The sequence below is a fragment of the Gopherus flavomarginatus genome, chromosome 5 (genome assembly GCF_025201925.1).
Source record: "Gopherus flavomarginatus isolate rGopFla2 chromosome 5, rGopFla2.mat.asm, whole genome shotgun sequence".
Classification (NCBI taxonomy): Eukaryota; Metazoa; Chordata; order Testudines; family Testudinidae; genus Gopherus; species Gopherus flavomarginatus.
This window is the reverse complement of record NC_066621.1, coordinates 42,999,917-43,023,329: the sequence shown is the minus strand read 5'-3', so window position 1 is coordinate 43,023,329 and position 23,413 is coordinate 42,999,917. Positions and strand designations below refer to the sequence as shown.

Genomic DNA, 23,413 nt, shown 5'->3' with positions numbered 1-23,413 from the left:
ACGTACCGGGCCGGCCGGGAACGCAGCCCCGGCCCAAGCAGCAGCTGGAGGGGCCCCGCGCCTGCCCCCCGGCGCCCATGGCGGTGCAGGAGTTCGTGTCCCGGCAGCTGGAGCTGCTGCAGGAGGAGAGAGAGGCCGAGATCGAGGAGACCAGGTACCGGGGTGGGGGAGACCCCGCCAGAGACACGGCGTCCCCCAGCCCCACGGGGACCCCCATCATCCCCTATGAGATCCAGGGGCCCCACCGCCCCCTATAACGACCCCTGCGGGGCGCTAGCAACCCCCACCATCCCCTGTGAGATCCAGGACTCCCCACCCACCCTCATGGAGACCTCCGATATCCCCTGTTGTGACCCCCCACCCCATGAAATCTAGGCTCCCCATTATCCCCTATAGAGACCTCTCATCATCCCATATAAAGAACCCCGCCTTATCCTTTTGGGGACCCCCATCCCTATGAAATCCAGAAAACTCAACCATCCTCTCTGGACACCCCTTCCCCCTCTCTTATAACCTTATAGTCCCACAATCCGATATTACCCCACCTTTTTAGCTACTTGGGACGGTAGATTCCCTCCAACCCCCAGGCTCATAACCATCTGGTCCTGCAACTCGCCTTGCAGTGCCCACACACTCTTGTGGATCCCAGCAGTGCCCTATTATAATAGAATTCTGTGCTTGCCACTCAGAAGTGTGTAGACATGAGTGAGTGGCTGGTATCAGCCCCTGGATTAAGGTTGCCCAACACTTTTCATTATAAAATATGATTTTTATACTTTATTAAAAAAAGAAAATTAAAAGAATGTTATTTATGTTGTAAACTTTTGTTCTACTTTGCAACTTAAATAGTTTTCTTTTAGTAGAGTTTTGTTTGCTTGTGGGTTGTTCGTATGTAATTATTTATATGTTAAATACTAGGGGCTTGTTTCTGTGTAGACATACAATAAAGGTCTCCAAGGACAGCAATCTGGGGGCTTGTCTACATCTGGGAATTTAAGGAAACTAAGCCTGATGCTAATTTTTCCATACATTTCTCTAATGTAGAAATTACTTCCCATGCAGTCAGAGGAAAAACAAAATATGCTGAGAGACTCAGAGGAAGGAATTAACTTCAATTTATTTATTTTAGCAACATATTTTTAGCAGCATGTTTTAATCGATTTCATGAAAAAAACAGACAATGCAATGAGCAAGGCCTTTATAGTAACATAACAGTTATCACCTCAAAGATAAACTGCTTGCCTTAACTGACAAGGCCCTTTGTGGTCAATCCCACCCTGCTTATCATCTCTCGTTTGCTATTGCAGTGTCAACTTTCACCTCCAGTTGGCCCATGATGTCAGCCTCCTTTGCCCACTTCTTAAATTTTCAAACCAGCACCTTCATGCTTTCTCCCATACTCAAAGTTACTTCACTATGCACCTTCAGATCCCTCCTCAGGACTATTTTTTGCCAGAAGGTCTGCTAAAATCTTGACAATGGTTAGGCTGTTGGTCTGCAGAGACCACTACCTATCATGGTGACCAGTGCTGTGTCACTGTTTTCTATTTATTCCCCCTTCCCCCATCTGTCTCTGTCTGTTTGTATCCATCTTTTGTCTTATTCTTTTTGTTATTGCCTTGAGGCAGTTTTTTTGTTCTGTGTTTGTACAGAATTTAGCACAATGATGTCCTGGGCCATGTGGAAGGCTCCTAGGCACTATGGTAATACAAATAATAATCAGGACAAAAGGATGCAAATCTGCATATATACAAATTGCAAAATATACAAATTATTGTTTTAGGCCATGATCCTGTAAACATGTAGAGATGTGAATCATCTAGCTGAAATCAATGTTTATACCTTACTTTTTGTTTTTAAAACTTTTAACATGGAAAGGGCCAATGCATGCCCGCTCGCAGGACCTGTATGTGTGAGTTACAAATGTAACGAAGAAATTGTTGGTTTGGGCTATGATCCTGTGAATGTCTAGCTATGTGTGTCATCCCACTGAACTCAGTGTGACAACTCATACATAAGCATTTGCAGGCGCAGGCCTTAGTTGTGATTTGGTAGTAGTTATTACTATTTATTTGTATTGCGGAACTGCCTGGGAGCCCCAGTCATGAACCAAGGTGCCATTGTACTAGGTGTTGTACAAACACAGGACAAAAAGATAGTCCCTGTCCACAAGGGATTACAGTCTAACTATAAGACAGGGGTACATAGTAACTTGGTTCCTCTCCCCAAAGCGGAGTTGAGGATGTAAAGACATAGCTGTTATTTAAGAGAGGCGGAGGAAATCCAAAGAATTGTAATTGAACTTTTAAAAAAGCAGGCAAACATTAGAAAGGTTGGAACTGTGTGTCTCGTGGATTATGCCCCCAATTCTGCAAAAAATTGTGCATATACTCAAGTTTACTACTTTCAGAGGGGTAGCCATGTTCGTCTGTATGTTGCATCTGATGAAGTGGGTTTTAGCCCACGAAAGCTTATGCCCAAATAAATTTGTTAGCCTCTAAGGTGCTACAAGGATTCCTCGTTAAGTTTACTACTGTGAGTAGTCCCATTAATTTCAATAGGGCTGCTCATGCAAGTAAAATTGAGGGTGCGTTTGCAGGATTGGGGCTGATATGTCCATGAACACCATCACAGTCTCAAAATAGTTTGGTAACATATCCTGTACTATAAAGGCTAATCTGACTTAGATATTTGCATAGAAAGTACACTTATTAAGTTTGCAGATGATACCAAACTGGGAGGGATTGCAACTGCTTTAGAGGACAGGGTCATAATTTAAAATGATCTGGACAAATTGGAGAAATGGTCTGAGGTAAACAGGATAAAATTTAACAAAGACAAATGCAAAGTACTCCACTTAGGAAGGAAAAGTCAGTTTCACACATACAAAATGGGAAGAGACTGTCTAGGAAGGAGTACAGCAGAAAGGGATCTAGGGGTTATAGTGGACCACAAGCTAAATATTAGTCAACAGTGTGATGCTGTTGCAAAAAAAGTAAACATGATTCTGGGATGCATTAACAGGTGTGTTGTGAGCAGGACATGAGAAGTCATTCTTCCGCTCTACTCTGCACTGGTTAGGCCTCAACTGGAGTATTGTGTCCAGTTTTGGGCACCGCATTTCAAGAAAGATGTGGAGAAATTGGAGAGGGTCCAGAGAAGAGCAACAAGAATGATTAAAGGTCTAGAGAACATGACCTATGGAGGAAGGCTGAAAGAATTGGGTTTGTTTAATTTGGAAAAGAGGAGACTGAGAGGGGGCATGATAGCAGTTTTCAGGTATCTAAAAGGATGTCATAAGGAGGAGGGAGAAAACTTGTTCACCTTAGCCTCTAATGATAGACCAAGAAGCAATGGGCTTAAACTGCAGCAAGGGAGATTTAGGTTATACATTAGGAAAAAGTTTCTAACTGTCAAAGTCATTAAACACTGGAATAAATTGCCTAGGGAAGTTGTGGAATCTCCATCTCTGGAGATATTTAAGAGTAGGTTAGTTAAATGTCTATCAGGGATGGTCTAGACAGTATTTGGTCCTTCCATGAGGGCAGGGGACTGGACTAGAATCTGTGATATATGTGCTTATATGGAGTTTACGATGTCCACAACTATAAAACTAAGCTGCCCAAAAACAACAAGATGATTTGAGTTGTACAAGTAACCAGTCAGGATGTGTTTTCCACCAAAAAAAAAATCTGTTGTTTTTTAGCATATCTGGAAGCTCTCATTACATTAAGAACAGGCTGGTGGTATACGGGGGTGTACTTAAGGTGGTTTAGCATACTTAGCTTTGTATTTAAATTCTTTCCAATTATTTTTCCCTTTAATATAAAATATCCAGGCTTCTTGTTTTTAAATAAAATGCTTTGAGGTTTTGTAATCACTAAAGGGTAGATTGTGACTTGGATGATGGGTTTACAAAGGCAGGTAAGGAAGAGTAAAGAGCCCCTCTTATGTTTGTCTGTGGGCTACCAGATGTTGAGACCAGGTGTGAAGGAATAAATGGGTGCTGCACACCTGAGTTGGCACAGGGGGTATGATCATATGCTGTGAGTATAGGCAAATAACCTCTAACCTGATAAAACACCGTCCCCGGGAGCCAAAAAAATCTTACTGCGTTATAGGTGAAACCACATTATATCAAACTTGCTTTGATCCACCGGAGTGCGCAGCCCTGCCGCCCTGGAGCACTGCTTTACTACATTATATCCAAATTCATGTTATATCAGGTCGTGTTATATCAGGGTAGAGGTGTAGTAAATTGGGGCATGTCTACATGTACAGCATTGCAGCGTCGCAGCTGTATCAATGCAGCTGCACTGCAGCAGTGCGTCTGGTGAGGATGAATAAAACCACCTCAGCGAATGGCAGAAGACTATGTTGGTGGGAGAAGCTCTCCTGCCACCATAGTGCTGCGCATAAGAGCACTTTTGTCGATTAGCTTATGTCACTCGAGGATAGTTTATTCACATCCCTGAGCAGTATAAGTTATGCTGACGTAGGCTGTAGTGTAGACATAGCCTTAGGCCTGGTCTACACACAGTTTTTGTACTAGTTCAATTATTTTGATTAGAAATGTGGATTTTTTCCTCCTGAAATAGTTCAATCACAACAGTGATTATGGGTGCACTTAGATCAGTATAAAGGTGCCTTATAGCAGTGTAGCTTATTCTCCTTCTCTTATGGGAATAAACTGTGCTGGTACAAGGCATCTTTATACTGCTCTAAGCGTCTGGACTAGGAGGACTGTACCACTTACTAACTACACCACTATAGTTAGTGATACAGTCTGTGTGCATATACAAACCCATACTAACCCACTGCACTCCTCTTGCAGGACACGAGGGGCATGTGCCTCTGAAGGTGACTGAGTCCTGTCTACAGTTTTGCTTGCATAACTATGTCGGGGGGAAGGAGGGGGAATACCCCTTAACTGACATAACTGTGCTGGCAAAAGCCTAGGGCTGGTCTACACTAGGTGTGAAAAATCCACAGCTGTGCCACTGTAGCATTTTAATGGGAGACATACCCTTAAGCTGGTCTAAACTAGAAGATCAGGTAAGCTTAACTACGTTGCACAGGATTGTGAGAAATCCAGCACTACATCAACAAAAAAATTCTTCTGTTGGCCTAACTGTAACTTTTAGGGGTTGTGGATTTCCTATGCTGACAGGAAAACCCCTTCTGTCAGCGTAGGGGGTGTCTACACTTAAGCTCTACAGTGGTGCAGATGCACTTCACATGCATAGCTATACTGTTCTGGCAAATTCTTTCTAATGTAGACAAGGCCTGAGGCTCATTGCCCTCTAGGGTAACTCCTGAGGCAGTGCAGGACCCCCATGCTTACAACACCCCCATGCTTAAAGACTCAATTTAGCCTTTATCCTGTACAACCTTAACTTCCGTTTTGTGAGTCTTCTAAAGCTTGCTTGCCAGTCCTCCCCCTCAATCCCACAAAGCTGATTCCAAAGGTTGGGCTGCACGCAGGTTTCTGTACTGATTTGTACTGACATAGTCAAATTGTTGCAACCCCCTAGTGTCGAGGCTGTAATTCTAGTATAAAGGTGCATGTGCTGGTATAGCTTACTTCTGGAAATATACCCATTAAACCAATATAGTTAAATTGGTACAAAAACTGTGTCTAGACCAGGGGTAGGCAACCTATGGCATGTGTGCCGAAGGCGGTATGCGAGCTGATTTTCAGTGGCACTCACACTGCCCGGGTCCTGGCCACTGGTCCAGGGGACTCTGCATTTTAATTTAATTTTAAATGAAGCTTCTTAAATATTTTAAAAAGCATGTTTACTTTACATACAACAGATAGTTTAGTTGTATATTATAGCCTTATAGAAAGACCTTCTAAAAATGTTAAAGTGTATTACTGGCACGCCAAATCTTAAATTAGAGTGAATAAATGAAGATTTGGCACACCACTTCTGAAAGGTTGCCAACCCCTGGTCTAGACTAACCCTTTACTGTATTTTTTTGCTGAGGTCTCTTTCTCTGCCCGTCTCCCTTCTGGTCTGCTCCTTTAGTATTTGAAAGTGTGGATTGGTACTATCTACTTGCAAAGCATTGCCATGCCTATGTGTGTGTTTTCCAGGGCATGGCGGGAAAGCATCTTCCTGAAAGAACTCCAGCGCAGAGGGGTCTGCTTGCTCAAACTGCAAGTAGCCAGTCAAAGAACTGGGCTGTATGGACGGCTACTTGTAACGTTTCAGCCTAGAAAATATGATCCAGAGGCAGAGCTGCCCTGTAACAGCTTTGGGCCTGGTATGTAACATTTCTATAGCTGATAAAGGATGTAAGGTGAAAGGTTAATCATGTATTTTTGTAATATCCTTTGTATTATTAATATTTTTGAAAAGGCTGAACAATTGAGGCTAAAAGAGGGGAAACGCATACTCATTATACACCTCTACCCCGATAGAACGCAACCCGATATAACACGAATTCGGATATAACGCGGTAAAGCAGTGCTCCGAGGGGGCAGGGCTGTGCACTCCGGCGGATCAAAGCAAGTTCGATATAATGCGGGTTTCACCTATAACACAGAAAGATTTTTTGGCTCCCGAGGACAGCGTTATATCGGGGTAGAGGTGTATGTTGAATCTATAGAGAAAGGGCCTTGCTTCTTCCCAATCCGTTATAGACTCCTAGACTACAAGGCCAGAAGGGACCATCATGATCATATAGGCTGACCTCTTGCACGTTGAGGGCCACACAGAACCTCTCCCATTCACTCCTGCAATATTCCCATAACCTTTGGTAGAGTTACTGAAGCCCAAGTTACAGAGAATCCACCAGTTACTCTAGTTCAAACCAGCAAGTGACATGGGAGACCAGAATTGCACACGTATTCTAGATGAGGTCTCACCAGTGCCTTGTACAATGGTAATTACACGTCCCTATCTCTTATGTCATTTTGCTGAATTGTTGACATAGAGTGTTTTCTGGTGCAAAGAATCTGTCTTGTCACCCCAGGATTATGACATAATTGCAGGATAAAGCAGCAGGAGAAACCACGTTTATAAAAACATACATCTTGTCCGTAAGAGCATAGGGAGCATAGACAGTGCAGGGCTGGGAGATGCTCTCATTTTAAAATTTGTCCCATTGCAAAAATTCTCTTGAACTCATCCTGTTTGAGTCAAATTTATAAAGGTATTTAGGCACCTAAAGATGCAGATAGGTTGTCAGTGAGAAGTGCCTAAGTGAGTTAGACACCTAACTCATTTAGGCACTCCTGTAAAATCTCACCAAGAATCTATCTATATCTTAAGTGCCTAAATGCCTTTGCAAATCTGTCCCTTTATGCCTAAGCCGAGAAAGTCATATGGTCACTGGGAGATTTTAAGTGTCACTCATACAGGCAGTGCCATATGGATGGATATAATATTATGGGCCTCAGTTGTAATATGAAATTATTCTGTCTATGAAAGGCCATCCTTGGTATGTAATCGCCAGCTGGTAGAGGTTTGCCTGTGCTGCATTACTCAATGGTGTAAAATAAATGCCCAGTGCTGTCTGTAAACTAGGGTTGGCAAGTTTGGTTGGACATATTCCTGGAGGTTTCATCACATGACACAATCTTTAATTAAAGATTCATCTTTTAATTCCTGGAGACTCCAGGACAATCTGAGAGGATTGGCAACCCTCTCTGTAACTCAGAGTTATGTCTCCAGTTACAAAAGGTGGATTTATTGTCCGAAAAGTGACACTCTGAGTGACACTGTGGGGTTCCACATTTATTCTCAGCCTGCAGCCATGCAACCTTCTGCTCATCAGATCACTCATTCTAAGCAGGGTTGAGCCAGCTCAGTGCTCGGATGGGAGACCTTATAGGAACACTTAAGGTGCAACAAGAAATGGTGCTGGTGAATCAGAAGAAAGAGACTCATCTCCTGAATCAGTGCCTCCATATAGGATTGAGAGGATTAGATAAAATATGAAAAAGCGGCCCTGATATCTTTCATTAAAAAATCTCATAGCTTCCTTCAAAAAAGCAGGGTTGCCACTGTTGTTCTGGCCAAACGCCAAGTTCTGGTAATTACATTCTACTTACTGAAACTGTCCCTTAGTTCTAACTGGAACGTGGATTACTCTCTTCTTGTCCTGAATTATTGTATAAGGTTGCTTCATTTTTCCTCCGTGGAGGCTGCTTTTCAAAGGTGGGAGAAGTGTACCAGTTGTTGTTAATTTAAGTTTGTGGAACACTTTGATCTCCTTTGGAATAAAAGGTGCTTTAGAAATATCAAATCGTTAGCCCATTGTCTTCTAGATCAAACTTGTTCATCTTGCAATTCAAAAGATGAAATTGTTTACCCTCCCAGCTCAGCCTGGGATCAGCAAATCTGACTTTGTTCTTTCTTTCTATCCATCTCTCACTGTACATCACTGTCAGTACAAAATAAGCTACGAGGGCAGTCAGATTGTAGCTGGTGATTTTGTTGATGCTGCATGAGGAAGGCTAGAATCCAGTTTGCTCTCCCATAATTGGCTTTGTGTGCTAACATCTGTAAAAACTGGGATTTGTTTGTGAAATAATTAGATGTGACTTGAACACGCAGATGGCTGGAGGTTGAAGCTGGACAAATTTAGACTAGAAATAAGGTGTAAATTTTTAACAGTGCGAGTTATCAACCATTGGAATAATTACCAAGGGTTATGGTGGATTCTCTATCACTGGCAATTTTTAAATCAAGATTGGATGATTTTCTAAAAGAGATGTTTTAGGAATTATTATGGGAAAGTCCTATGGCCTGTGTTATAAAAGAGGTCAGATTAGATGATCGCAGCTGTCCCTTCTGGCCTTGCAATCTATGAATCTGACTAACCAGATTGTGCCTGGGTGCCCTGTGTGCATCTGAGAAGGATGTAGCGCGCAAGGCACCTTCTCCCCTCCTCTTGCAGAATTGCTGTCCTTGCGCACAGAGACTGTTTCCTCCCTTCTCTGGAGATGGAGAGACAGTGGGTCCTGGCCTTTCACGTCGACTGTACTGACCTACAGTGCAGAACCAGCATGTGAGAGGAGCAGGCTGCACCCCATAAAGGGATATTAAGTGTAGTATAATCTTTACCACATAAAGGTACTATTAAGCATGCTCCCCCTGCATACTGAAGAGTTCAGGGAGGTGTCCTCCCTGTAGTCCCCCTGGAAGGGTGTGACTGCACTGTCCTCATTGCAGGGCTGTACCTCCATGGCATAGTCTACTCCAGAGGCAGCAGATCTATTGACTAAACAGGTGCCATGGGAGCACAGACCTTTTTCTGATTACAACCCTGCTTTTTTAGTATTATTTCAAAGACAGACTTTAGGGTTTAATTAAAAATATTTATCTTCAGCCTGACTCCAACCCACAGAGGAACCTTTGAAATTAAAACGACTTGGCCTAAATCTGTATCTTGCCACGAGGGCAAAAAATGGCATATATCAATACTATTCAAAGAGGAATTACACTGTATAGTGGTAAATTATAAGTATGGAATCATTTTAAAGTAAGATTTAATAGGTCTTATTAACTAGACCGTCTTGTAGCTCATGATTCAAAAATATAATTTTAGATGGTCTCAACCTAGTGGTTGCAGCTAAGTTGCTTTCTTGGCAGACATCCATCTTGTTAAATCACTATTTCATAATTAAACCAAGTAGCCTGATCAGCAGAGGCCCATCTCTAAGCTAAAATGAACTATGATTCCATCTGAATGTCAGGTCTCGCTCATTCATTTCTTAGCCCTAGCAGCTGACATACAGCAGAGCAGTAATTTGGAAGGAGCACAATGTCATGTCCTCTCAGTCATTGTAAAGAAAAAAGCTGTCTGCAGTAAATAGTCCGAAGTTCAGAGAAACAAGAGCTTTCAGAAAAGCCCCCCCAGAGCCTGGTAAATGCACATCATTTCCCTGAGGGCTGGCTCTGGAAGAGCACTTTGTTGCTGGTCCGTGGCACAGAAGCCGGCATGAGATGAAGTCCAGTGCAGTTGGTTTGGGGATTACTAGTGTCTGAACACTTCTCATTGTGCAGGGCAGAGTGTGTCCCAGAATGAATCAATGTTTTAGGAGGGGGAATGAAAGAGGAGGCGAAAGGGAAGGGGTTTGTGAGTGGGTTGTTGCTTTAAGGCAGGGATGGGTAAAGTATGGCCCATGGGCCCCATCCAGCCCGTCAGGGCTTTCAGTCTGGCCTGCGGGATTGCCAGCCCTGTGGGGCAGCGGGGCTAAGGCAGGCTCCCTGCCTGCCCTGGACTGCTCCTGGAAGCGACCGGCACCACGTTCCTGTGGCCCCTGGTGGAGAGGGGGGTAGAGGGCTCCATGCGTTGCGCTCGCCTGCAGGCACTGCCCCTCGCAATTCCAATTGGCCAGGAACGGGGAACTGTGGCCAATGGGAGCTTCGGGGAGCGGTACCCACAGGCGAGGGCAGTGTGCGGTGGAGCTGACTCCCCGTCCCCCTAAGGAGCCCCTGCTGGACATGCTGTCCGCTTCCAGGAGCAGCACGGGGACAGGGCAGGCAGGGAGCCTGCCTTAGCCCTGCTGCGTGCTGCTGCCACCCCAGAGCTGCTCACGGTAAGTGGTGCCGGGCCGGAGCCCGCACCCCAAACCCCTCCTGCACCCCACATCCCAACCCCCTGCCCTGAACGCCCTTAACCGCCTGCCTTGAGCCCCCTGCTGCAATCTCCTGCACCTCTACCCCCTTCCCTGAGCCCCCTCCCACTCTGCACCCCTCCTGCACCTCTACCCCCTGTCCTGAGCCTCCTGCACCCCAACCCTTTTCCCTGAGCCCCTTCCTGCACACCATACTCCCTCCCACACCCTACATTCCCTCCCGCACCCCAACCCCCTGCCCCAACCCTACATTCATGGCCCTGCATACAATTTCACCACCCAGATGTGGCGCTCAGGTCAAAAAGTGTGCCCACCCCGCTTTAAGGAGTGGCTCTCTGTCATCTAAGAGAATAAGTCCTTTCCTTAGGAGTTTGATACAAGTGTTAACCTGGTGGTGAACAAAAGCGCAAGATCCTCGTGGGTTTACTTTGGGAGGAGTCCACTGATTTCAACGGCCTGTGCTGATTTACAGCAGCTGGAGGACTGGCTCACTCTCTCCTCAGAGAAGCTCCTCTTGAGACCTCATCTGTGTTGGCTAGTGAACATCATTTGGCCTATTGTGCACTGAGTTTTCTTCTCTGCTGTGGCTTGTTTTTGCAGGTGACATTGTGGGTCTTTATGAATCTGCTGGTCAGGGTGATCCACTTTCCACAGGAATTGTGACCCGCATAACCCCCAAATCAGTTACCGTCGCCTTTGAGGAGTCTCGAGATGGCCTGTTGAGCTTGGGCCAAGAGAATTCCTACCGCCTGCTGAAGCTAGCCAATGATGTCACCTACAAGAGGCTGAAAAAGTAAGCTGCTGCCTACCTTTCATATCACTCACACTCTCAAGACAACTCCCCTGGCTCCTCATTCAGTTCAGGATCCAGTTCAAAACTGCTTTCCTTTTTTAGGAAACCCCCCAGGGACTTGCCTTAGTTTACCTCACTGATCTGATTCCTCTCTCTCCTCCCACTACCACATTCCCTCTCTGTCCTTCTGTACGCTTTTGCCTCTACTGATGGGAGAGTTTCTCTGCTGCAGCTTTTGCTGCCAGGAACTTCCCCCCTGCCTCCTTCCACCTCATTATCTCTCCATCTTGTTTTTAGATCTCTGAAAACCTGTCTTTTCGTTCTCACTGTACCTTATAATTTTTCTCTATCTGTTGTTGTGTAACTCTGTGATTAGATTATTTATCTGTATATAGCATTTTCAGATGCAGTTTCTGTGAGAGACACCGTGCAGAATAACACTGGGCTATACCTCGTGAGGTACCGCTTCAGCGAGTACCACTGAGGTATTACTGTAGTTGCACCGTCCCCGTTCATGGGATGTGTAATACTCCAGCCACTGAAGCTGTACCCTGTTAATCTTAATACAGGCCTAGGTGCTCCGACACCTGCCTGCACTATAATCCATGACAGTTGCCCTTTTCAGAATGCAAAGTTTATTCACATGCCAGGTCTCTGTGTGGCTGGGGGAGGCGCAAAGGCACAGAAGGATAGCTTCTAGCTTAACAACTAGACCGAGGAACCAATTGTTATTGGAGAGGGGCCCAGACTAAGCTCTCAGGCCCGAACACTCTTGGGAAAGTCCCACTTCAGATTTGAACTTTGTGGCTTGGATCCATGTCTAGATGGTTAGACATTAAGGATCTCTTGTGAGGGAGGGAATGTTACTGTTGCTCACGAGGGTTTCTGGATGATAAGGAGCTTCTGAAGGAGTCCTCGTTAAATTTGCAACTTTTATATTCTCTTCTTTGGCAGAGCTTTAAACACACTAAATCAGTATCACTCTGGTCCAGCATGCAATCTTATCGATGTCCTCTTCTTTTCCTCTGATCCAAGTGCTCCCGGTGAAACAAGTAAGAATTCTTATTTCTCTTTCTGAAAATGGATGCAATGTTGGTGGAAGGTGTTGGGTTGATAGTTCTGGAGACTGAAGTTCTCTGCCCACAGATCACATTAAGAACTTGCCCAAAGTCACATGGGAAGTCTGGGGCTGAGCCAGGGATAGAATCAATTTCTCCTTAGTCCCAGTCCAGGATCCTATTCACTAGCTCATCATTCATGACCTATTATACATTATGCAGTGCCCAATCAATCCCTGCCTTAGCTCATTGATTGAGAATTATGCTTTCCCTATTACCCCTCCTTCTACACACTGGTGGAGATCCTGTTTGTTGTCCTTCATGCCACAACTTCCTTGCGCTGTGTGCCTGCAGCTATGTTTTCTGTCATCTTGATTACTTAGCTTCTTTGTACATGAGCTTCACACATGAGCTCACATTTCCCCCTTTCACACAGACTCTCATTCATACTTTTTAACTATGCCTTGGAGTAGATTTTTGGTGTAATGTACTGGGAATGAAGAATAACATTAATGGGAGTCCTGCATCTATATATTCCAAGCACTGTTCATAAACTGAACCATCCCCCAGTGCCTTCCCCTCTTAGCCTTTTGGATATTCAGGGATTCTGATGTGTGTCAGATTTTTATATTAAATAAGTGCATTAATTTCATCCTTGTTTGGATGTGTCATTAATAGGGCCCTACTAAATTCACGGTCCATTTTGGTTAATATCATGGTCATAGGATTTTAAAAATCATAAATTTCATGATTTTAGCTATTTAAATCTGAAATTTCATGGTGGTGTAATTGTAGGGGTCCTGAGCCCAAAAAAGGAGTTGTCGGGGTGTGTGTGTGTGTGTGTTTGTCTCAAGGTTATTGTAGGAGGAGTTACGGTATTGCTACCTTTACTTCTGCGCTGCTGTTGGCAGTGGTGCTGCCTTCAGAGCTGGGCAGCTGGAGAGTGGCGGCTGCTGGTCAGGAGCTCCACTCTGAAGGCAGAGCCGCTGCCAGCAGCAGCACAGAAGTAAGGATGGCGAGGTTTGGTATTGCCACCCTTACTTCTGCGCTGCTGCCTGGAGAGCTGGGCCCTCAGTTAGCAGCTGCCACTCTCCGGTCGTCCAGCTCTGAAGACAGCAGGGCAGAGTAAGGGTGGCTTGATATGGTATTGCCAAACTTACTTCTGTGCTGCTGCTGATGGAGCGCTGCCTTCAGAGCTGGGCACCCGGCCAACAGCTGCCAGTCTCTGACTGCCCAACTCTGAAGGCAGCGCAGAAGTTATGGTGACAATACCACGACCCGCCCACTCGCACCCCCCAAAAAAAAACCTTGCAACCCCCCTGCAACTACCTTCTGGATCAGGCCCCCCAATTTAAGAAACACTGGTCTTTCCTGTGCAAACTGTACAGCATAGGGTAAAAACTCACAAAAGACCAGATTTCACAGGGGGAGACCAGATTTCACAGTCTGTGACATGCTTTTCATGGCTGTGAATTTGGTAGGGCCCTAGTCATTAGCTTTGCATTTCCTGCATATTGGCATAACGACCTCATCTGATTAAAAAGAAAAAAAATCTATGAATTGCCCAGATGTGTTGTAGAGACTGCAGATTTTTTTTTTTACTCCCAGTCATTGAGTATATTGATTAATATGCAAATTTAGCTGCATTAATTAGCAGAATTGTAATATGACAGCTGTGGCATATCACCCTAAAACACCAAACCACAGTTACGGGCAAACAATGTCTTCCATTTGTATCTCCATTATACACACTTTCTGCTTAAAGAGGGAGATGCTGCACTGACCCGGCTTTGAATAATAATGATCTTACTTTATATTATGCCTGGAAGGCGCAGTGCATCCTTCGCTCCCGTTGACTCCATGAGTTGAGGGTGCCCAGCACCAGGCTGGGTCAGCCCCATAATCATTAGGCTCTCTAGCACAGGAGAGGGCAAACTATGGTCCGTGGGCCAGATCCAGCCCGACAGGGCTTTCAGTCTGGCCCACGGGATTGCCAGCCCCATGGCGCAACGAGGCTAAGGCACAGTCCCTGCCTGCCCTGGCCCTGCGCCGCTCCTGGAAGCATGTCCTTGTGGCCCCTGGCAGAGGAGGGTCAGAGGGCTCCATGCACTGCCCTTGCCTGCAGGCACTGCCCCCCACAACTCCCATTGGCCGGGAACAGGGAGCTGCGGCCAATGGGAGCTTCGGGGATGGTACCCGCAGGTGAGGGCAGCATGCGGCAGAGCCGCCTGCCCCACCCCACCCCAAGGAGCTACTGTTGGACATGCTGGCTACTTCCAGGAGCAGTGCGGGGCCAGGGTAGGCAGGGAGCCTGCCTTAGCCCCGCTGCACGCCACTGCCACCCCAGAGTTGCTCGAGGTAAGTGGTGCTGGGCCGGAGCCTGCACCCCCCCCAACCCCTCCTGCACCTCAACCCCCTGCCTTGAGCCCCCTCCTGCACTCTGCACCCCTGCTGCCCCCCAATCCCCTGCCCTGAGCGCCCTGCTGCACTCCTCCTGCACCCCAACCCCTTGCCCTGAGCCCCTTCCTGCACACCACGCCCCCTTCCACACCCAACACTCCCTCTTGCACCCCAACCCCCTGCTCCAGCCCTGCATTCATGGCTGTGCATACAATTTCCCCGCTCAGATGTGGCCCTCGGGTCAAAAAGTTTGCCCACTCCTACTCTAACATGACCCAAAAGAAAGGGACTTCAGCAGCCTTGTCTTCTAATACTATTTTGATGCATTGGTTCAGGAGCAACTTGGTGAAGAGCGCCACCTACTGAATCTCGGATCCTTCTTCCTTATATTGAGAGCCCGAAGCCTGTGCAGTGACTCCCTGTGGGGCTGCACGGCCACTGTTTTTATTTTGTGCGTTACCCTCACTGGCTAGATCTGTGGAGCTCTGCGATCAGTGCCAAATATACGTTTTAAAACATTTGTTTTGGCCTAAGCAGGAAAAACACAAATCTTTTCCAATCTTGTTTGTCAGTATCTGTGGAAGGAGACTAGACATCATCCTTACAGAGGGGTAGGAGCAGCGCAGAGCAGGGTTGATTATGCAAATGACACTCATAATTGAGGCTGAGCTTGATAACATGCCATCTAGACTTAAATCAGTGTGGAGGAGGAAATGAGCATGACAGGAGGCAGTGAGGCGGAAATGAACAAATAAGTGGTCTGATCCAAAGCTCACTGCAATCACCAGAAAGACTCACATAATTTCAGTAGGCTTTGAATCAGGCCCAAAGAGAAAACAAGGCTGGAAGGTAAAGTGCAGCATACAATACTTAGAATTCTCTCTCTTTTTCATGGGGAAAGAAGGTTCAGAACTTAGATATAAACACTGACCAAACTCCTGTCCTGTCTTCTCTGATCACTAGATCATCAAGGCCCCATGCAGTTTCCAAGTGATGCTTTTTAATCTAAGAGTATGTCTACACTACAGGATTATTCCGATTTTACAGAAACCGGTTTTTAAAAACAGATTGTATAAAGTCGAGTGCACGTGGCCACACTAAGCACATTAATTCGGCGGTGTGCGTCCATGTACCGAGGCTAGTGTCGATTTCCGGAGCGTTGCTCTGTGGGTAGCTAACCCATAGCTATCCCATAGTTCCTGCAGTCTCCCCCACCCATTGGAATTCTGGGTTGAGATCCCAGTGCCTGATGAGGCAAAAAACATTGTCGCTGGTGCTTCTAGGTACAGCCTCACCCCTCCCTCCGTGAAAGCAGCGTCCGACAACCGTTTTGCGCCTTTTTTCCTGGATGAACTGTGCAGATGCCATACCATGGCAAGCATGGACCCTGCTGAGCTCAAGACAGCAATCATGGACTTTTTAAAGACCTCGCGCATTCTCGTGCAGTCTATGGTGAACTGGGACCTGCAAAGCCAGGCGAAGAGGAGGCCGCTACGGCAGCGCGGCGACGAGAGTGATGAGGACATGGACACAGAATTCTCTCAAACTGCGGGCCCCGGTGCATTGGAGATCCTGCTGGTAATGGGGCAGGTTCTAGCCATGGAATGCCAATTTTGGGCCCGGAAACAAGCACAGACTGGTGGGATCGCATAGTGTTGCAGGTGTGGGACGATTCCCAGTGGCTGCGAAACTTTCGCATGCATAAGGGCACTTTCATGGAACTTTGTAACTTGCTTTCCCCTGCCCTGAAACGCCAGAATACCAAGATGAGAGCAGCCCTCACAGTTGAGAAGCGAGTGGTGATAGCCATCTGGAAGCTTGCAACGCCAGACAGCTACCGGTCAGTCGGGAATCAATTTGGAATGGGCAAATCTACTGTGGGGGCTGCTGTGCTGCAAGTAGCCAAAGCAATCATTAAGCTGCTGCTACGAAAGGTTGTGACTCTGGGAAATGTGCAGGTCCTAGTGGATGGCTTTGCTGCAATGGGATTCCCTAACTCTGGTGGGGCGATAGATGGAACTCATATCCCTGTCTTGGCATCAGAGCACCAGGGCACCCAGTACATAAACTGCAAGGGGTACTTTTCAATGGTGCTGCAAGCACTGGTGGATCACAAGGGACGTTTCACTAACATCCACGTGGGATGGCCGGGAAGGGTTCATGATGCTCGCGTCTTCAGGAACACTACTCTGTTTAAATGGCTGCAGCAAGGGAATTACTTCCCAGACCAGAAAATAACAGTTGGGGATGTTGAAATGCCTATAGTTATCCTGGGAGACCCAGCCTACCCCTGGATGCCATGGCTCATGAAGCCCTACACAGGCAGCCTGGACAGTGGTCAGGAGCTGTTCAACTACAGGCTGAGCAAGTGCAGAATGGTGGTAGAATGTGCATTTGGGCGTTTAAAGGTGCGCTGGCGCACATTACTGACTCGCTCAGACCTCAGCCAAACCAATGTCCCCAATGTTGTTGCGCTTGCTGTGTGCTCCACAATCTCTGTGAGAGTAAGCGGGAGACCTTTATGGCAGGGTGGGAGGCTGAGGCAAAACACCTGGCCGCTGATTATGCGCAGCCAGACAACAGGGTGGTTAGAAGAGCACACCAGGAAGTGGTGCGCATTAGAAAAGCTTTGAAAACCAGTTTAATCACTGGCCAGGGTACAGTGTGACTGTTGTGTTTGTTTCTCCTTGATAACCCCCCAACCCCTTGATTGACTCATTCCCTGTAAACCACCCCCCCCTTCGAACACAGCTTGCTTTCTAAGGAAATAAAGTCACTCTCGTTTTAAAATCATGTATTCTTTATTAATTCATTATAAAAAGAGGGAGAGAACTGACAAGGTAGTCCGAGTGGGGTTTGGGAGGAGGATAGGAGGGAAGGAAAAGGCCACTAAAAAAATTTCATAATAATGACAGCCTTTTGGTTGGGCTGTCCACTGGGGTGGAGTGGGCAGGTGCACGGAGCCTCCCCCCATGCATTCTTACTCGTCTGGTGGGTGAGGAGGCTAAGGAACATGGTGAGGGGTGAGAGCAGGGCCGGCGCTACCATTTAGGCGACCTAGGCAATGGCCTAGGGTGCCAGAATTTTTGGAGGGTGCTATTTTGCCGGGGGGCGGGGACGGCACACGGGTCCGGTGGACTTACCGCAGTGATGCCGGCGGACGATCCGCTGCTGGAAAGGCTCCAGTGGAGCTGCTGCAGTCATTTCGGCGGATGGTGCCCTGGTCTAAAGGCTCCGGTGGACCTGCCGCAGCCATGCCTGTGGCAGGTCCACCGGAGCCTTTAGACCAGTGGACCGCCCGCCGGCATCACTGCGGCAGCTCCACCGGAGCCTTTCCAGCAGTGGACCGTCCGCCGGCATTACTGCGGTAAGTCCACTGGGGCCCCGGGGGGCGGCGAAATGGCCGTCCGCCTAGGGCGTCAGAAACCCTAGCGCCGCTCCTGGGTGAGAGTGGTTATACAGGGGCTGCAGCGGCACTCTAAGATCCTGCTGCCATTCCTGAAGCTCCACCATATGCCGGAGCATGTCAGTTTGATCACGCAACAGCCCCAGCGTTGCATCCTGCCACCGCTGATCTTCCTGCCACTACCTCTCCTTGCGTTCGTCCCTCCTCTCCTTGCGTTCGTCCCTCCTCTCCTCGCGTTCGTCCCTCCTCTCCTCACAGTCACTGGTATCTTTCCTGTACTTTGATACCACGTCCTTCCACTCATTCAGATGAGCTCTTCCATTGCGGGTCACTTCCATGATTTCCGAGAACATTTCGTCTTGCATCTTTTTTTTTCGCCGCCTTATCTGAGATAGCCTTCGGGACGGAGTAGGGAGACTTGAAAAATTTGCAGCTGCATGAGGGAGAGAAAAAAGGGAGAGAAGTATTTAAAAAGATATATTTTACAGAACAATTGTTATACTCTTTCATGGTGAACAACACTATTCACCTTACATAGCACATGTGATTTCACTACAGGGTCGCATTTTGCCTCTTAATATTGAGTGCCTGCGGCTCTGGTGTTAGAGATCTCACAGACGCAGGTCCGGGCAGCAGAATTCAGCTTGCATGCGACCATGGTAAGCCATTGTCTTTCGTCTTCTGCAGCCTTTGTATATCCAGTGCCCTCCTTTCCCAAATAGCAAGCAAAGCCCGTTGAGTGCTGCTTCTTTCCAGCAGAAACCACCCCCCCATCCAATTCTCTGGGATGATTGCTTTACCCCTCCCCCACCGGGTGGCTGGCATCATGGAAGATCACTGCTAAACACCCCCCCTCCCCTACTCCCACCACGTGGCTGGTAGCAGGGAAGATCCCTGCTAGCCAAACGCGAAAAAGCTCAGCGCCAATCACCTCCCCCCCACCGCCCCTTGCCCCTGCTTGGCTACCTGCAGGGAAATATTTCTTTTAAGCCACAGGCAAACAGCTCAGTAGGAATGGCCATCTCTGTCCCCTTAATTAAGTTCCTGAATTTCAACCAGGTTACCGTGAACTATATCACCCTCCTGAGGATAACACAACGAGATAAAGAATGGATGTTGCTTGAATGCCAGCAAACACCGGGACTATACGCAGCTAGGCTTTGTCATGCAATGATACCAGATTACTTGCTAAATGCATGGTGTGGTCAAGTGTCCTACCATGGAGGACGGAATAAGGCTGCCCTGCCCAGAAACCTTCTGCAAAGGCTTTTGGAGTACCTCCAGGAGAGCTTCATGGAGATGTCCCTGGAGGATTTCCGCTCCATCCCGAGACATGTTAACAGACTTTTCCAGTAACTGTACTGGCCGCGAATGCATCCCAAGTCCTCAGGGCAAATTAATAATTAAAAAACGCTTGCTTTTAAACCATGTTTTATATTTACAAAGGTACACTCACCAGAGGTCCCTTCCATGGCTTCATTGTCTGGGATAGTGGCTTGGGAGGGCTGGGAGGGTAATTCCGTCAGGGTGAGAAAAAGCTCCTGGCTGTTGGGGAGAACGGAGTGGTGTGTGCTCTCTGCAAGCTCGTTCTCCTCTTCCTCTTCCTCATCTTCCCCGTCCACAGAATCATCAGGCATGGCTGAGATTACCACCCCCACCTCGGAATCCACAGACAGGGGTGGGGTGCTGGTGACGGACCCTCCTAGAATTGCATGCAGTTCAGCGTAGAAGCGGCATGTTTTCGGCCCTGCCCCGGACCTTCTGTTTGCTTCTTTGGTTTTCTGGTAGGCTTGTCTGAGCTCCTTAACTGTCACACGGCACAGTGCTGAATCCCTGCTGTGGCCTCTCTGCATCATGGCCTTGGAAATTTTTTCAAGTGTTTTTTCATTTCGTCTTTTGTAACGGAGTTCTGTTAGCACAGAATCCTCTCCCCATACAGCGATCAGATCCGGTACCTCCCATGCGGTCCATGCTGGAGCTCTTTTTCGATTCTCAGGAGACTGCATTGTTACCTGTGCTGATGAGCTCTCCATGCTGGCCAAACTGGAAATGAAATTCAAAAGTTCGTGGGGCTTTTCCTGTCTACCTGGCCAGTGCATCCGAGTTCAGATGGCCTTCCAGAGCGGTCACAACGGTGCACTGTGGGATAGCTCCCGGAGGCCAATACCGTCGAATTGCGGCCACACTATCCCTAATCCAACATGGCAATACCGATTTCAGCGCTACTCCTCTCGTCGAGGAGGAGTACAGAAATCGGTTTTAAGAGCCCTTTATATCGATATAAAGGGCTTCGTTGTGTGGACGGGTGCAGGGTTAAATCAGTTTAACGCTGCTAAATTCGGTATAAACGCGTACTGTAGACCAGGCCTTAGATGGGGATAAGATTCTACAAACAGCAAGGAAATATATATAGAGAGAATTATGTCTCACAGTTGTGCTTTCTGACATGACTGGAAAAATGTTAAACCATTTCATGCCTCTTTTCTGACGTAGCAGAGCATCTCCTTTAAAGACCAAGAGTACATCTTTTGTGAATCAGAAGATACAATTATCTGCAGGGATAGATGCATCAAAGATGCTTCATATGCTGAGGCTGAAATTTTGGTCTAACTCGGGAGTAGATGTCAAGTGCATGACAGAAGTGTGGGTGGAGCATAGGGAGCGAGAGAGGTGTAAGAAAAAATGTAGGCAGGGGAGAGTTTTGCAAATGGGAAGAATAACTTGTACTTAATATTGAGGATGAAGAATGGATTCCGAGGAAGGGATTCAAGAAGAGAGGAGATGTGGTCAGAATGGCAGGAGAGGAACATGATTTTTGACTACAGAACTTTGAATAGACAGAATGGGGAAGAATTGAGCTGCAAGGAGGTCAGAGGACAGGAGATCCTAAGGACCAAGACGATAAGTAACAAACCCATGGAGCAGGGTTTCATTAGTGATAGAGCTGTAAGTGGGGATGGGAAGTATAAAGTCTAAGCTGTATAATAACCTAAAAATATACATGCTGCAGCAGCTCAGTGTGAATGTCAAATGATGTTCACTAGCAATATGAAGAGACAGAGTCAGACAGTAATATCTTGTTGCTGTAGGTATGTCAGCAGCTAGGCAGAGTCCTCAAGCTATTGTGTGCTTTCCTTGCAGATTTCTTTACTGGACTGATTCCTGGCATATAGCCTCTTGGCCTGAAGAAGAAATCTTTCATTTTGCAAAAGATTAATGAGGCTGGTTTTCTTTGGAAATTCTATCAGAGCACAAAGAAATAGAATTGTAATAGCTTAGACACTCTTTTGTGCTACTCAAACTAGTCAGTGGGTTTAAGTTATCTTCTAATGAAATGTACTGTGATTTACAATGTGGTCTTAACAGCTTTTGTTATTTTGAGAACCAATGTGTAAACTACCAAATACTGTGGCTTAAGGATCTATATAAGTGGCTGCATGTGTCACACACAGGCTAGGCCTGGTTAATTCATTTCCCAGCTGATTAGATGGACAATGAATCCAACAAAGCGAATCGTAGCCTGGGCAAAGTCCACACTTACAAGCTTAACAGTGGCACAGCTGTACCGATATAGCTGTGCCGTTTTAAGAGCACTCGTGTAGCCACATTATGCCAACAAGAGAGAGTTCTCCTGTTGACATAATAAAGCCAGCTCAACAAATGCCTCCCGCTGATGTAGCGCTGTGCACACAAACACTTATGCCAGCAAAACTTATGTCACTCAGGGGTGTGTGTTTTTCACATCCCTGAGTGACAAAAGTTTTGCTGATATAAGTGCTAGTAAAGACAGGTGTAATCTTGGAGGAGACATAGTTGTTGGCTGGAGTGTTGTGCCCTTTCTTTCCTCCTTTGTCACATCTGTGTCTTATGAGCATATCTGTTCTCCTCAAAGTGAGCTGTGGCTTGGTGTATGGTGGGGTGACGCTGTGTTTTTTTCCACGCCATGTCCTCCCAGTTTGTTGGGTTGATGCCTCCCTTTTTAAGATATACTTTCAGTACGTCTTTGAAATGTTTCCATTTCCCTCCGCGAGCCCTTCTTCCCTGACTGAACTGAGAGAAGAGTACTTGCTTCGGGAGGCAAGTATCAGGCATACATACCCAGTGGCCAGCCCAGCAGGGTTGGTATTTCATGACCTGCACTTCTATACTGCTGATGTTGGCTGCAGAGAGAATGCTGATGTTAGTGCGTTGGTCTTCCCAGCTGATCCTGAGAATCCTCCTGAGGCAGCGCTGCTGGAACCACTCCAGCTGCTTGAGATGTCGTCTGTAGGTTACCCAGGTCTCACACCCATAGAGAAGGTGGGGATGTCAATTGCCTTGTAAACCAAGATCTTGGTACCTCTTTGTAGATCCCTATCATTGAAGACTCATTTGAGAAATCTTCCAACAGATGTGCTGGCACAGCGGATCCTGTCTTCAATTTCTGTGTCAGTGCTGGCTGTTTGGGAGAGATGGTTGCTAAGGTACAGAAAATGGTCCACATTTTCTAGGGGTTCTCTGGTGATGGTGATTTGTGGAGTATGAAGAGTAGTTTGTGCAGGTGAGGGCTGGTAGAGTATCTTGGTTTTCCCAATGTTGAAAGAGAGACCTAGGCTGTGATAGGCATCTGCAAAAAGATTTAGGGTGCTTTGCAGGTCAGCATCTGTGTGTGCAAGAATGACATAGTCATCTGCATACACAGTAATGCCAATTCTCATGATCTTAGATTTTGTTTGGGGACGTCGAAGATTGAGGAGTCGGCCATCCATATGATACTCAATCCCGATTCCATCAGGAAGGTGGTCACGAATGAGAATCAGAATCACGGCAAGTTAAATGGAGAAGAGTGATGAAGCAATGACACATCCCTGCTTGACATCAGTGTGAATGGTGAATGTTTCGGTCTCTGAGCCATTGCACAAAATGGTGGCAGTCATCCCATCATGGAGTAGTCTGATGGTGGAAATGCATTTCTGTGGACAGCCAAACCTACACAGCACCTTCCATAAGGTATCACGATTGATAGAGTCAAGGGCCTTGGTTAGGTCGATGAATGCCATGAACAGTTCCTGGTTTTGCTCTATGCACTTCTCCTGAATCTGCCCTGCCATAAAGATCATGTCGGTTATGCCTTGGGATGGCCACACTGTGATTCAAGGAGGAGCTCTTTGGCAAGGGGGAGG

The 23,413-nt window shown here is 46.8% G+C and overlaps 1 protein-coding gene across 2 annotated transcripts in view; it reads left to right on the top strand.

Annotated features, from left to right (window-relative positions):
- Positions 1–2: 2 nt before the first annotated feature.
- Positions 3–23,413, top strand: part of IGHMBP2 (immunoglobulin mu DNA binding protein 2) — a 94,790-nt gene continuing 71,379 nt past the window's right edge. For both annotated transcript variants that reach the window (XM_050952809.1, XM_050952808.1), the window contains exons 1-4: positions 3–154; positions 6,101–6,270; positions 11,195–11,387; positions 12,342–12,439. In XM_050952809.1, coding sequence (XP_050808766.1) covers positions 78–154; positions 6,101–6,270; positions 11,195–11,387; positions 12,342–12,439 — 538 coding nt within the window. In that variant the 5' untranslated portion in view covers positions 3–77. The remainder of the gene's footprint in view (positions 155–6,100; positions 6,271–11,194; positions 11,388–12,341; positions 12,440–23,413) is intronic.